Source organism: Cololabis saira, chromosome 18, assembly GCF_033807715.1.
Source record: "Cololabis saira isolate AMF1-May2022 chromosome 18, fColSai1.1, whole genome shotgun sequence".
NCBI classification, from domain to species: domain Eukaryota; kingdom Metazoa; phylum Chordata; class Actinopteri; order Beloniformes; family Belonidae; genus Cololabis; species Cololabis saira.
The window spans coordinates 32,514,304-32,529,710 of record NC_084604.1 but is presented as its reverse complement, the minus strand read 5'-3'; the positions used below and the strand labels follow the sequence as shown (position 1 = coordinate 32,529,710).

Below are 15,407 nucleotides of genomic sequence, written 5' to 3'. Positions count from 1 at the left end.
TGCCTATAAGTATTGTAATGGTGCAAAAAGTCAAACTTCAGAGGCATGTTATCATTTATCCTAACCTTTATTGGAATGTACATCCAAGTTTAGTTGCAGGAATCTGAGGGAACGGATGTAAGAACAAAACTGGACAAGAACATCTGAAACAACCACAACCAAATTCACTCTATCCGGATGGAGCAATCTAACTGGATAGTTTTTATTTAAAGGCCGAAATGAAATAGAGTAACGAGGCTGTTTTTAAAATGTAAGGAGTAAAAAGTACAGATAATTGCGTGAAAATGTAAGGAGTAAAAGTAAAAAGTCGTCTGAAAAATAATTACTGCAGTAAAGTATAGATAACCAAAATTTCTACTTAAGTAAGGTAACGAAGTATTTGTACTTTGTTACTTGACACCTCTGTTTGTATAGCACAAAATCAAAACGAGATGTCATCTCAAGGCACTTCAAAAATGCAATTCAATTCATTTCACACCTCCAAGATTAATATAATAATATAGTAAAACATTGCCCAGCTAAGGAACCAACAGACCAAAGAAGTTTCTCTGATAAATTCTGGCTGAAGGAAGTACCAGGTGACTGTTGAAAGGAAAAGCTCTCCTTTTAACGGGAAGAATCTGCTGGCACCAAACCAAAACCAGACTCAGGAAGGGCAGCATGCAAACTGCCTTGCAAATGAATGCTGATTTAGCAGAAAATACGTATTTTCTTCGATATGTATCAGACAAATGAGGTATAAGTGTGTTGTCTCACAACGCATGTAGGCAAACAAGTGGAATAAAATCTGTAAAGAGCTTAAACTGTTGTCCCACTTTCTCCCTCAAGCCAGTAACAAAGGGATTCAGGAGCAGCTTTATGTATCTTTGTTCCAAGATGCTGAGGAAAAGGCTGATCATCTTATTTTATTTTATTTTTCAATTTGAAGATGCAGTTTTGATAATAACTGGAGGTGGCTGTGGCATGATGTAGTATGATGAAGTAGTTTTGAAACCAGTACTTTTATACTTTTACTTGAGTAAAAAACTTGAGTTGATACTTCAACTTCTACAGGAGTATTTTTAAACTGTAGTATCCATACTTCTACCTGAGTAATGAATGTGAATACTTTTGACACCTCTGATCCTGAGTGATCAGCTCTGAGTCCATCCTGGAATGTGTCGAGATCTCGCACTAATGTCGGCCACCACTGATGCGAGGTGAACGTAGAAGTGTATACACTTACAAAACTAATTTTCAAAAAAGAAAAAAGATCTTTTTTCATGAAATTTCCAAGATTATTTTGCTTATTTTAAGAATTCAAGAAAATTTTTCTTACCCCATTGGCAAAGATATTTATACTTAAAATGATTCAGTTTTGACTAGATTTTGGAATATTAGGCTAAATCTTTGCAGTTTATAAATACCAACTGCTTTGATACCACATATGAGGTGCAAAGTTTGGAGTTTAAAGGCTGGCCTCTTCACAATTTCCAATGGGCATCATACCTTTACCTCTGAAAACTAATTTAGTGATGGTTTCATCCTGACGTGCACTATCCATGTCTATTTGTCCTTACATATGCATTACAACCAGAATGACCATAAAGACGGGGGGAGAGAACTCAGTTTATCAACTTCGTTATGAATTATGCCTAAATAATCCTCACCATCTGTCGCTCTAACCTGAAATGATTCCCCAAATCATGTTTTAGGAATAAGACATTTAATCAAATATCCTTCAGTAATGTGCAGCTCAACGAGGTACTTTCTGAGCTGGCCTGATTGTGATCACAGGGAAGAGCTGATTCAGTAAATACACATAATTTGAGTCAAATGACGCACGTGGTTTGGTATTGTAGTTATATTTTGTGCAGGTTAGTTATACACAATTTAATTTAAAACCAATGTAGGTTAGATAAGGCTCTTAATTATCACCGTGCAAGACACTAACATTCTTTGTTTTAATGATAATATGGCATTCATGTTTAAAATAATACACATTTAACATCTTTGTGGCCTGGTAAAAGAGGGAAGGGAAGACATTGATGGATTAAATTTAACCTACAAATGACAAAAGTGAAAAGACTGAGTATGTGTGGTCTTGTGTGGCAGACAAGACAACCAGACTCAGACGCTCATTTTCTCCTTTTCACTACATGTTTAAATATTAGAGCCGATACGTTTCACTTGTTTCACTAACGTTTTGGCAACGACTTGACAATATACATCTGCAAATAGTGAAGTACGGTAAGTTGAAGCTGCAGGATCAGCATCTTGTTAGATGAAGTGAGACATTTAGGTTGTTTATAAACCAGGTTTTGTGTTGAATAGCAAGTATGAATACGTGCATTTTGCATGCTTTCATATAGTAGGTTAATAGTTTTGCAGAGCCGCAAAAAATTAAGACAGCACTCAGAACATTTCAAGAATTGTGATATGGTGGTATAGGTTTGCTGGCATTGCAAGGTCGTATTGATGTTGGGACCAATTCAAGAGTTTTATTCAGGGTTTAAGTGGTAAAATAATTGGAAAAAATGTAATCAAGTCAAGTTTCAAAAGGCCGATTAAGTACTAAAAGAAAGCAACGTTTTCTTTACTTTCCCCACCTCTGCAGATACAAAAGCCGAAAAAAACAGACCGCAGACTGGAATTTAAACATTTGATGTTCCCTGCCATTAATGCCAAATAACATTAAATCAGTGGATTATGCTGATTTAATGTTGTGTGCTGTAAAATCAAATGAGGCATTAAATGTGCTTCATTAAAAACGCCTGCTTGGCCCGTCAGTGTCCCGTTGTCTGACTTGGTTATTTTTATCGTCAATAGTTAATACCGTACCTGTTGAGGATTACATATCACAATAGAGCTTTTGTCATGGTGGCAGCCACGTCTCATGTGCCTCTCTCTCGCTGTTGTCACTTGTCCATTGGAGTGTGTCCCCAGTCAACCCCTCCACCACTGGCTGACTGATGTAACTATAGCCTAATTTTAGTTTATGAGGTGTGGGACCGCTGGGTGTTACCCTAGCTGCAATTTTAGACGAGGAAGCTGGGAACATTGTTCCTCACGGGGCTCCTATCTATCGTAATTATCTCATTGTCAGGGGTTGGACAGGGGGCTCGGACCTCACTGACTTCCTTTAGCTTCCATCAGCTCCTCACGTGCACACTCTCACATCCAGGAGCTCAGAGGCGCTGGCGGGTTAGCGTGGCCTCACAGAGCCCCGGCTGCCGCGCTGCCATTGGATAGATTTCCTCCCACTGAAGAAAATGTTACCTAATGCATACGTACCGGTGAGCGTGTTGATATCTAGGCTAACATCAGACGGGAGAACACAACCCAATTAGTTCAGATTTAGAGGTGCGAGTCGTCCTGTGTGAATCACTTGCAATCGGATCTTCGAATGTATAAGATTTTCTTTGAGATCCAGTTTAGTGTTATTTAATAATAATGGACACTAGGGCTGGGGATCAATTTAAATGTCAAGAATCGATTCGATTTCGATTCTTAAGATTCAGAATCGATTATCACGATTCGATTTGATATTGATTTGGGTTACTGTTAATAAAACAGTTTTTTCAGCTGTTGCATGAATTATATGGCTGTCTAGTTATGCAACATATTAATACTAGTATTATATTGAGATTCAACAGCAAGTATTGGCAGCTAATGATGCTGTAAGGACCAATCAGCTCCCAGAATGCTGATAGAACTGCTTTCAGAAACATGTGGGTCAGAATTACCAAACAGATCCAGGGAGGAAACAGAGGACGAAAATAAATCGCTTTCATTTTTTCCCCATTTATGAGAATTTGGTTTTTAACATTTATGCAAATGTAACCCCAAGACAGTATATAAAGCAAAGAAATATAGACAATTTATGCAATTATAACTGAAAACGTTAATGTTTTCATACCTTTAAACATATTTAAAGGCAAAAACATGGCACCAGTTATTCTCTTGTCCAACAAAATATTCCTTTTTTGGGCATAAACAAAAAAATACCAAAAGTTGTAATGTAATGATGGAAAAAAAAAATACATAAAAAAATAAATAACCCCCCCCCCCAAAAAAAAAAAAAAAAATCGATCTTTAGACATATGAATCGATTTTTAGGAATTAATATGAGAATTGGGAATTCGATTTTTTTGGACACTGCAGCTGTTTACCACACGTTCTGTGTGTTTTGGGGTGTTGACACTGTGTTGTCTGTCGTCTGCAGACAGGATGTGTGTGTTTGTGCTTTGGACATCTTTTTTCTCCATAAGTGGGCATATTGAACACATCATATGTATGTGAAGAAGAGTAGTTGCATGTTGGGTTATCCGGCCTTCATCATTACATCTCGGCAGCTTTTGCTTCATCTGTGTTTGTCATGCCCGTGTTGGGCCTCAGCCCACCCAGCAGGTGCTTTTCTATTAGCTCTGTTGATGTAGTCTCTTATCTGTGCTCCCCACATCAAAAGCAGACCCCCTCCCCCTGCAGTGCTCACCCTGCCGGACCCCCGGCCTCTGTCACACACAGCTGTTTCGCTCCTGCATCCCTCCCTGCCCCATTACCGCTTTGTTGTCTCTGTGCTGCTCATGTCACTTTATCGTCTCTCTGTCACAAATTTCTGTTTCTCACCTGTTTCCACTTCCCACCGGCTTTACATCTGACTCCTCTCTTTAGTTCTGTTTTGTTCTTCCTACCCCGCTCTTACTCTGTTCTGCTTCTGTTTGTCCTCACCCATCACCACGTTCATCCATTTATGTCTGAGAGGTAAATTAGTGATTTAAAAAAATGTGTTTATTAATTTTTTTATGAAATCCAGCACTTTAGTCTCTGCACATGCGTGGGACTACTGGAAACAAAGATCAATACACACAAATATGGCCGGTAAAACCTGTAGTTAACTGTCATGCAAACTACAATATGCATATAGGCAAGGCAAATTTATTAATATAGCACAATTCAACACAAGGTAATTCAACGTGCTTTACATCAAGATTAAAAGCGGCAAGACATAATTAGACAGTAAATAACAAATTAAATGAAATAAAAGAAGAAAAGAAGTAAAAATAATAAAAAGCCCAAGTTGTTAAAAGTAAGGGCAGTAGAGTACAGCAGGTAAGTATTTAATTTAGGGGTACACTTCAGTAAACAGTAATGTTTTTATCCCTGATTTAAAGGATCTACAGTTGGAGCAGACCTCAGGTCTACAGGAAGTTTGTTCCACCGGTGAGGAGCAGAATAACTGAACACTGCCTCACCTTGCTTGGTTCTGGTTCTGGAACCACAACAAACCAGATCCAGATGAACCTCAGGGGTCTGGGAGCTTCATAGGAACTAACAGATGAAATCACGCACAAACCAACTCAAGAACAGTTTCTATGCCAGGGCCATAACTACACTCAATACTGCTAAATAATCAAACAGACTTTTTCCATGTGCAATACTGACTGAACCGTGCAATACCTGCCAGAGAATTGTGCAATACCTGTATGTTGTCTTCCTGTTTGTGTCATTTTAGAGAGTATTTATTTTTATAGTTGTTTTAATATATCTATTTTTTTTTAAACCATGCACCTTAAAGATAGCATCCAATTTTGTTGTACCTGTACAAATGACAATAAAGACATTCTAATTCTAATTCTAACAGATCAAGTATTTTGGTCCAAGACCATTCAGTGCTTTGTAGACCAGCAGGAAGATTTATGTGTATATGTTTCTTGTTTAGAGATGATTGTATGATGGTGTCTTTTAAGACGTAGCTTTCTTGTGTAAAGGGACTGTTGGGTGGGAAGGGAACAAAAATAAATAAATTCTAGCACTGGCGTGACAGCACCTGTGTCCAACTGGACTCAACCGTCTGACCAGCATTATGTTATATTAGGATATTACTATATTATTATGCTATATTTATATTATATATTATATGTGCTACACCACTCTATATGATAATTATTTATTTGTTTAACTTATTTACTCTCAAATTAATATTTTCAATTTATGTATTTACTTTCATCACCTTATTTACACACACACACACACACACACACACACACACACACACACACACACACACACACACACACACACACACACACACACACACACACACACAACTGATGTCATCTTTTGTCGTTGTTTGCACTGTATGTTAATAAATTTAAAAAAAAAAAAAAAAAAACATACATTTAATATATATTTTTTACTTAATGTTTTCTATTTTTATTTCTAAATATTTATTTTATTGCTCAGTGGTTCTGCTCTTACCAGGTCAGATTCCTCCCACTAGGGGAGTTTTTACCTGCCATTGTTTATGAAAAAAATAAATAAAAAACAGTCTGACCAGCACTGATCCAGCTGGACCCTCCTATGTGATTTCTTGCTTGTGTTATTCTCTCAGATGTAAATCACTTTGGATAAAAGCGTCTGCTAAATAACAGTAGTTTAATATAAAGCATGGGTGTGACTGTTGTCCAATATCAGCCAATCTCTCCTCCGTAGCTCTGTAAACGGAAAGACCTGCTGATCGAAATCAAATCCCACCCCAGACGATTCCCAAAATGACTCAATACCAGCTGAGCGTTTAGACTATCCATAGTAAGCCACGTTGTCAAGTGCACGTTTCCCTCACAGTTTTGCCTGACACCCTAGAGACTGACGTAGGGCGAGCCTGTATTTGGGTGATGTCATCAACGGTTTTCTATCAGGTCCTCCCTCCTCTCCCCTGAGCTGGATCCTTCCATGGTGATACACGTGCAGTGGGTTGCATGAATCAAGCCTTACTCGCTTTTTGTATGTGAAGAGGAATACAGTGCATAGCCAGACAGTTTCAGGCCGAGTGCTAGATAAACGTAGACTTAATGGAAAATTCCACCCTCACATTGGTTTGAACTGTCAGATATGCTGTCATTGTGATGTGATGTGGTGCACCTACGTTCCATCATCCCGTCTACTTAAGTCTCACTTTTTATAATCCACATGTTCCAGCTCCTCTAAAGTTGTCAGTAGCTGCTTAACCAAATAAAAATGTGAAATATTATGACTCAAGTGACTCTTGACTCTATTTGGAGAAAGTTCCATTATGACTTTATTGTAGTTTTCTCCGAAAACGGAATAACACCAGATTATAAAAGTTTGCATCTCTTTGTCAGGGAATCGCAGACGTGAGACGAGATGTGATGTTCGCCGCCTCGTTTATATTTTGGTTTAATAAAAGTGCGATACACATAAAGTCTTATAGAGAACTCTATAAGGGTGGAGATCGAGGCTCAGAGATGGCCTTTTAGGAAACGTCTCATTTGTTTCTTTATTAGCTATTGGTTGCTTTTAGGTTACGTTCACACTGCAGAAAAGAACACTGAATTCAGATTTTTTTTTTTTTTTTTTTTTGTCCATATGTGACTCATATCTGACTTTTTTTAATGAACGGGGCAAGGATTTTCCCAAATCTGATCCAGGCCACTTTCATATGTGGTCCTAAATCGGATAAATATCAAATCTGTGTTGAAGCGACTGGAATCCAAACGGTAATGTTGCATTTCGTCCGACTTTGACGTCACAGGAGATGAGTGTTTTTGTCTTGAAAGTCCAGAGGAGAGGCGCTGATAGATATATGGGTCAATGACGTGACGCCTATATTTTTCAATTCAAAAAAGGTTTAAATGGATAAATAAATACCATATATATGACCTACCTGTCCAACATATGGACTCACTTGAATTTTTCAAAAAATACTATTTATTTGGGATTTTGTTGTTGTTTAAGCGTCAAAATGTCATGTGGTGTGACCGTCCGACCAGGACTCTTGTTTTGAAAACTTGAAATCACTCTAAATGTATTTAAATCAATATTCTGCCCTATCTCGCATGATTTCCAAAATGTCTTGTAGTGTATAAGATTTATACACATTTATATTTATATTTCCATCATAATATACAAACAAAGTTTGACTGATGTCCATTTTATGAAATCATGTGGCGCGACCATTAAAATAACCATTTTTGTATAATACTGAAAACTTGTAAAAAAAAAAAAAAGATGTCAAGATGTTAAGAAAATTAATTTATTTTAATATGAATCATGGTTGCGCCACATGACTTTTTTTTTAAGGCTAGTGCCAATTCAACTTGACAAAAATCACTTAATTTAAAAGTTTTATATGAATTTGTGTACACAACATTCTTAATGTTTGAACTACTGCAATAGATATTCTTTTTTTAAATTATTTTAAAATTGACCTGTAGAAAATCCTTATTCGTCATTGACCCATATTCAAAAACCTTCCTCGACATCCTGAAATTCTGGATGAACTCTGTGTGATTGAAGACCCTCCCGTCGTGATCCCACCCCTCCTGGTTCTGACTCCACGTCCACACACACCTCTGCACACAGGGAGCAGCCACTGCTGCACAAAAAGCCATTGTTAACTTTTGTGCTTCTCCTTTTTTCTTTCATCAGTTGGGTATAATTTTGTTGGTTCCGACTGTGCAAGTACTTCCAACTTGCTAGACAAACATGTGAAGGGTCCATAATTACTTCTGTAAACACCACGCACTACGTGATGTCGTCTTTTCCTCTGCTCACGCGTGTCACTACAGGGAACGCTTGCCGTTCCGCTTGAGTATGATGAATAGGCCTGTGTTGAAAAAATCGATTTCCCAATTCTAAATCGATTCTCATATTAATTCCTAAAAATCAATTCAGATGTCTTAAGATCGCTTTATTTTTTTTTTCTTATATTTATTTATCTTTTTTTTTTTCATCATTACATTACAACTTTTGGTTATTTTATTTTTTATCCCCAAAAAAGGAATGTTTTGTTGGACACGAGAATAACTGGTGCCATGTTTTTGCCTTTAAATATGTTTAAAGGTATGAAAACATTAAAGTGTTAGGTTATAATTGCATAAATTGCCTATATTTCATTACTTTATATACTGTCTTGGGGTTACATTTGCAAAAAATGCTAAAAACCAAATGCTCAAAAATTAAAAACCAAAATAGACCGAAAATGGAACAAATAAAAACGGAATGTGGGAAAAAATAAAACCGATTTCATCCGTCTCTGTTTCCTCCCTGGATCTGTTTGATAATTCTGACCCACATGATGTTTCTGAAAGCAGTTCTATCAGCATTCTGGGAGCTGATTGGTCCTTACAGCATCATTAGCTGCCAATACTTGCTGTTTAATCTCAATATAATACTAGTAGTAATATTTTGCATAACTACAGTCATATAATTCATGCAACAGCTCAAAAAACAGTTTTAACAACACTAACCCAAATCAATATCGGAATCGAATCAAATCTTGATAATCGATTCTGAATCTTAAGAATCGGAATTGAATCGATTCTTGACATTTGAATTGATCCCCAGCCCTAATGATGAATCTAAATGTAAACGACCACGGATTTCAGCATTAAGATTGCAGTGTGAACGTAGCCTTAGTTATGTGTTTTTAGGTCGTTATCCTGTCATTGGACCAATGATTGTGACTGAGACTGAGCTTCTAACATTAGACGGTGCTTTTCACTTCAGGTTACTGTGATAGTATTCAGAATTCATCGTGACCTGCAGATTCAAGGCCTTTTTCTTCCCAACGTACTTTATAGCAAAGTCAAGTCTGGCTTTTCTTCTTCTTTTTTTTAGTCTTCTTTCATGGAGCCATTGTTGTTTCTTATGTGACAAATGTGTGATCAGAGTGACATACCTTGACCTGAATGTCTTTAGATTCCCCTGACTTCCTGTCTATGATCTGCACTTGTATTTCTGATCGACCTCGGGCTGCATTGTCCTCGCGTGTCCCGTCCTGGGAGGTCGGTAGCAGTCCTCTGAACCTTCTGATAATATTTCAGCAGTGGTCACATGGACATAAAGCTGCTCGGAGCTGGTTTTATAGCCTCTGCTTTTAAAATGCTCATCTATCATTGTCCTTCTCAGCTCCCGGGACAAATCTCTTATTTTCTCTCTGCTCATGTTCGCCAACAATGATACTAATCTTCACAGTGACAAGTGTATGCCCTTTAAATGCACTGAAAAGCTAATAAAGATACCTCTGATACTAATTAAAGTAAAAAAAAAAAGAGTTAATAATATGATTTATAATGCAATGATTTATGATCGTTTTTAGGGTTACTTTAAATATCTCCAGAGTGCCAACAAATGTGCCCGTGTCGTTATATTTTAAAAGAGTTGTGGATGATTCCTTCAACCTCGGTCCAAAATCTTGGTTATAAGCAGAGGTGGGTAGTAACGAGTTACATTTACTCCGTTACATTTACTTGAGTAAGTTTTGGGAAATGTTGTACTTTTAGGAGTAGTTTTGAATCACTATACTTTTTACTTTTACTTGAGTAGATTTGTGAAGAAGAAACTGTACTTTTACTCCGCTACATTAGGCTACGTTGAGCTGTTACTTTTCTTTTATCCGCGTACGCGTCAATCTCATGACATCACTGAGTGATTCTTTGGGGAAAATGTTTATTTTTGCATGTTTTGTCACATTTACACAGACTCAAACACACACAGAGTTTCTATGAGTTCATGTTTGTTCTAGTTCTGCCTGGTTAAAAAAGAAAAGTACAAAGGCTTAAAATGTTGTGCTACTTGTGCTTAATTTATTTTTTTATTCTGTTATTTTATTTATCTTATTATTTATTAAAGTACTTGAATTCACTTTAAGATTATTTTAATTTAAGCTATTTTTTATTATTTATTAATTTTAATTTATTTTATTGATTTAATTTGCCTGAAGATGATTATTTTGTACTTTTGTTTGAATGGTTGTGTTAAAAAAATAAATCAGACGTTACTCAACAGTTACTCAGTACTTGAGTAGTTTTTTTCACCAAGTACTTTTTTACTTTTACTCAAGTAATTATTTGGATGACTACTTTTTACTTCTACTTGAGTCATATTATTCTGAAGTAACAGTACTTTTACTTGAGTACAATTTTTGGCTACTCTACCCACCTCTGGTTATAAGTAAAGGATAATTCTACTTTTTAAAATAAATATTTTGAGGCACAATAGTTGGAGTTATGAGCTCGTCTTTGTTAGATATTAATCTTGTCTTCTTTTTTCACCTGTGTTTCAGAGTTGTGAGCAGCCATGACGAAGTCCTACGTATTCAACTGGCAGAAGCACCTGCCCGAGTTCATGCAGGAAGGTGCTTCCTTTGACAGGTTTGATGAGGTAAATAAGGTTTATCCTGAAATGCACGCTGCTTGATGAGATGCCTGTAACCCCCTCTGATGATTTATTCAGCGTTATTGTCCTTGTTTTAGTCTCAAACTGTGAACAGTGTACCCACGGTTCTTCAACGCACCACGACTTAAACCAGTGGTCCCCAACCCGCGGGCCGCGGCCCGGTACCGGGCCGCACAGAAAGAAAAAATAATTTCTGTAGCCCCAACTGATGATGGTCGACTCTCAAACTGATGGTTCACAATGTTCTTATTCCTTGGATGTACAGTAAATACACTGCAAACACACCGTAAGAGCTATAAAGGAATAAAATAAAATAGAGTAAGTCTTTCTACATTCATATAAGTTTCATTTAACTTAAATACAGACCGACGCAGCTGCTGCTCGGTCGGTAATAACAGCTACAGCCTGATTTATGGTTCCTCGTTACACCTACTATAAAAACATAAAAACACATTTATAGAAATACTCATAATAAAAGGTAATTTACAATTTCCATTTTTTTATTTTATTTTTTCGAAAATTATGTTTTATTATTATTATTATTTATTATTACTATAGAGAAAATACAACAGTTTTTAATGCCGATCTTGTCATTTTATTTCGTTTTTATCAACTACACCTTTAAATGGAGGTAGGACTAAATAAGTTACACTTCTTCCTACTCCTTTTTTGGCACATTTAAATTAAGATAGCAAGTTTTAAAGGATGAAATTCTTTGTTTTGTTGTTTTTTTTTACATGTACAAAAATAAAATAAATCAAATCAAAAAGATTGGGCCGTGGAAATATTGTCAGACATTAAACCGGTCCGCGGTACAGAAAAGGTTGGGGACCACTGTCTTAAACCATATCTTTATCCGAAAACGTAATAACTCAGAGTATAGCTATTTGCTTCGTAACCTGATGTATAATTATATCTCTGAGTTCTAGCTACAGGCATCGCTAATGGATCAGGCTCCCTGGAAAGTTTTGGCATAATGACTGACTGCTTGAAACACGTTCTTATTGCTCTTCACCAGCAGATCAATTATCTGAATGTGTGATACACATACCGGTAGATAGAATACTTTACAATTAACTTCAGTCGGCCTGCAGTGGAAATATCGCTGGTACAGCAGATGAGTGGAAAAGTAAACACAGTACAACAACGTGAGGTGAGGCGGGCTCAATATTAGGAGAAAAAGAAAATAAAAAAAAGATTAGTAGAAGCTCAGAGTTCTGTGATTGTATCTTTGTGAAATAGGACTGCAGGGTTGGTAAAGAGTTGTTGCTATGAGTGGAAAAGGGTTGCCGTATCTCTGCTTGTGACAAAATGATCATTCTTTTAGAGGAGACGCTCCACTGCCTGGTCAGGAAATGAAGGTTTCTCAGGAAAACTCAATGTTTAACACCACCAATATCAAATAAATAACAATAATGCTACTGGAAACGGTATCGTGATTTTTAGAACTGGTAATTAGTTATTTTTCCTCTATACTAACAGTATATTTGTATATTTACGATTACTATCATAATTATCCATCCACATCTGTAAATTCTTTTTTTTTTTGTCCACTTTTCCTCGGATAAACTTAATCAGGACACTAAGGTAGGACATGTGATGCACGGTGGCAAAGTGTGTCACCCAAAGGCGTACACGCTCTCAGAGCGGCATGCACGTACCCCTGCACACATCAGGAAATCCCCTCAGTCCTCTCCGTTTATGTGGGCGTCTGACGGGGGAGGAGAGGAGGAAACTTGAAAGAGCGCACGGAAAGCCTTCATCAAATCTGCAGCCATGCCAAACGGAGCAGCGAAACTGGGCCACCACGCTTCTGAAGAAAGTCCTCAGTGTGCCGCCGCTGTGAATTTAAGCCAAGCTGATGCAGGACAACGTTAGGATTTGGCCCGAGCGGCAATAAGGTCGGCCTCTTTCAGTCCCCAAAACAGGTTAACATCGGCGAGGTCAAACGGGATTGAGCCGCGAGCGTCACACCGCTGCAGCTTTGCATTATTGGAATCATTGTATTCTTAACCGTTTTAAACCTTCCCTTGAAAGCAAAAACCAAATTAATGTGATGCAAGTTAAATCTTTTCAAGGCTTCGGGACACGTCAGCATCGATTTAAACGGCGTACTCTTCAGCAGGCGGCGTGCATTTCATAGATTTTTTTTCTTTCTTCTCTCTAAATACTCTGCGCTGACTGAAACCCTCCTGAGACAGATGGGAGAGGCAGGTAACGTGCACGCCTGCCTGTGTTCGTGTGCGTCTATCTCAGGAGTCGGCAACCCGCGGCTCTGGAGCCGCATGTGGCTCTTTAGCGCCGCGCTAGTGGCTCCTGGAGCTTTTTCAAAAATGTTTGACCCTTTTTTCTTTTTTTATTTCTTTTTTTCTATTTTTTTCTTCCTTTTTCTTTTCCTTTTTTAATCTCGAAATTTTTTGACTTTTTTCTCGACATTTCGACTTTTTTCTCGACATTTCGACTTTTTTCTCGAAATTTTGACTTTTCTCTCGACATTTCGACTTTTTTCTCGACATTTCGGCTTTTTTCTTGACATTTCGACTATTTCATCGACATTTCAACTTTTTTCTCAACATTTCGACTTTTTTCTCGAGATTGTACTTAAACATTAATCTCGACATTTTGACTTTTTTCTCGAAATTTTGACTTTTTTCTCGAAATTTTGACTTTTCTATCGAAATTTCGACTTTTCTCTCGACATTTCGGCTTTTTTCTCGACATTTCGACTATTTCATCGACATTTCAACTTTTTTCTCAACATTTCAACTTTTTTCTCGAGATTGTACTTAAACATTAATCTCGACATTTCGACTTTTTTCTCGACATTTCGACTTTTTTCTCGGCATTTTGACTTTTGTCTCGAAATTTTGACTTTTTTCTCAACATTTCGACTTTTTTCTCGACATTTCGACTTTTTTCTCGACATTTCGACTTTTTTCTCAACATTTCGACTTTTTTGTTGACGTTTCAACTTTTTTCTCGACATTTCCCCTTTCGCCATTTGCCTTCATTCTAAGGCTTATACAAGACTTTTCTTTTTTTGCGGCTCCAGACATATTTGTTTTTTGTGTTTTTGGTCCAATATGGCTCTTTAAACATTTTGGGTTGCCGACCCCTGATCTATCTGATCTCATTGACAAAAAAGAAGTGACATGGGTTGTAAAAGCTATGAATCTTGTCTCCGTCCTTATATACAAAAAACGACACTTTCTATTTGTGCCTCACTCGGGCTTCACCTCCATCCTTTTCTGTTTATTTTCATCTTCAGTCAACGGCTTAGAGGCCGGAGATCTGCAGTAATTACAGTGCGTTTCTCTGACAGCGCGACATGTAAAATGAGTTTCGCCTCTGACAGTTTTCTCAGCCACGGAAGCCAAAGGTTAAAGAGATCTGGCGTGATCCGTCACTCCAAGAGCCAAAGAGTTTCCTCTGTGCGTTTGTGTGTGTGTGTCATTCATTATCTCACTGATTGAAAATCAATCACTTAAGATCAGGATGATGTTTGGTTTCCATGGAGACTAAGCAGCTTCATATTGACAGCAGCCGAAGGCAGAGAGTAACGGTCCCGAGCTGTGACACTCTGACAACACACAAGCACTGTTTTCTCATTTAACCATTAATTATAAGCATTAGATAAGATAGGTTAGGTGTTACAGCTGCTCACAGGCTTCTCCGGGTATCTAAAATTACCAACAAAAAAAAGGAAAGTAGAGCTTTAAAATATCTCCTAAGACAGGGGTGTCAAATGTGCGGCCCGAGAGAGATTTTCATGCGGCCCGCGAGAAGTTTCCAACGCAAAAACTGAAATGTTAATTTACTAAAAAGGACGGCATTAATAATTGCCATGAATCGCAGCATATCCGATAATACATTTCTTCTACAAATCCATCGTTATTCCACAAAGAGAGCAGTTTTCGACATTTTTTTAGTTTTCTAGAATGCATTTGCCGATTTTATTTCTTTGTAGACGGTCGTTTATTTTTATTAACTGACTACTATTATATTATATATTTTCGCAGGAAAAATTTTACTGATAAAAAAGATGATAGAAGATATTTATTCGGAGAATTTCAGTTTTGAATACGAGGATAGTGACAAAGTAAAACAGTTAAAAGAGAAGTGCTGACTTTTTCGGCACACTGGCGTAAATATCCGCGCCAATTTTTAAAAATAAATACACTTAATTGCACTGGAAAAATCTTTAAATTACAAAGAAACTCTCTGAT

General features: G+C 37.3%; 1 protein-coding gene across 1 annotated transcript in view; it reads left to right on the top strand.

Moving 5' to 3' along the window:
- LOC133418720 (1-phosphatidylinositol 4,5-bisphosphate phosphodiesterase beta-4-like) overlaps nucleotides 1–15,407 on the top strand; it is a 104,390-nt gene that overhangs the window by 49,053 nt on the left and 39,930 nt on the right. Inside the window, 1 exon segment of the mRNA XM_061707563.1 lies at nucleotides 11,069–11,166. Coding sequence (XP_061563547.1) covers nucleotides 11,083–11,166 — 84 coding nt within the window. The 5' untranslated portion in view covers nucleotides 11,069–11,082.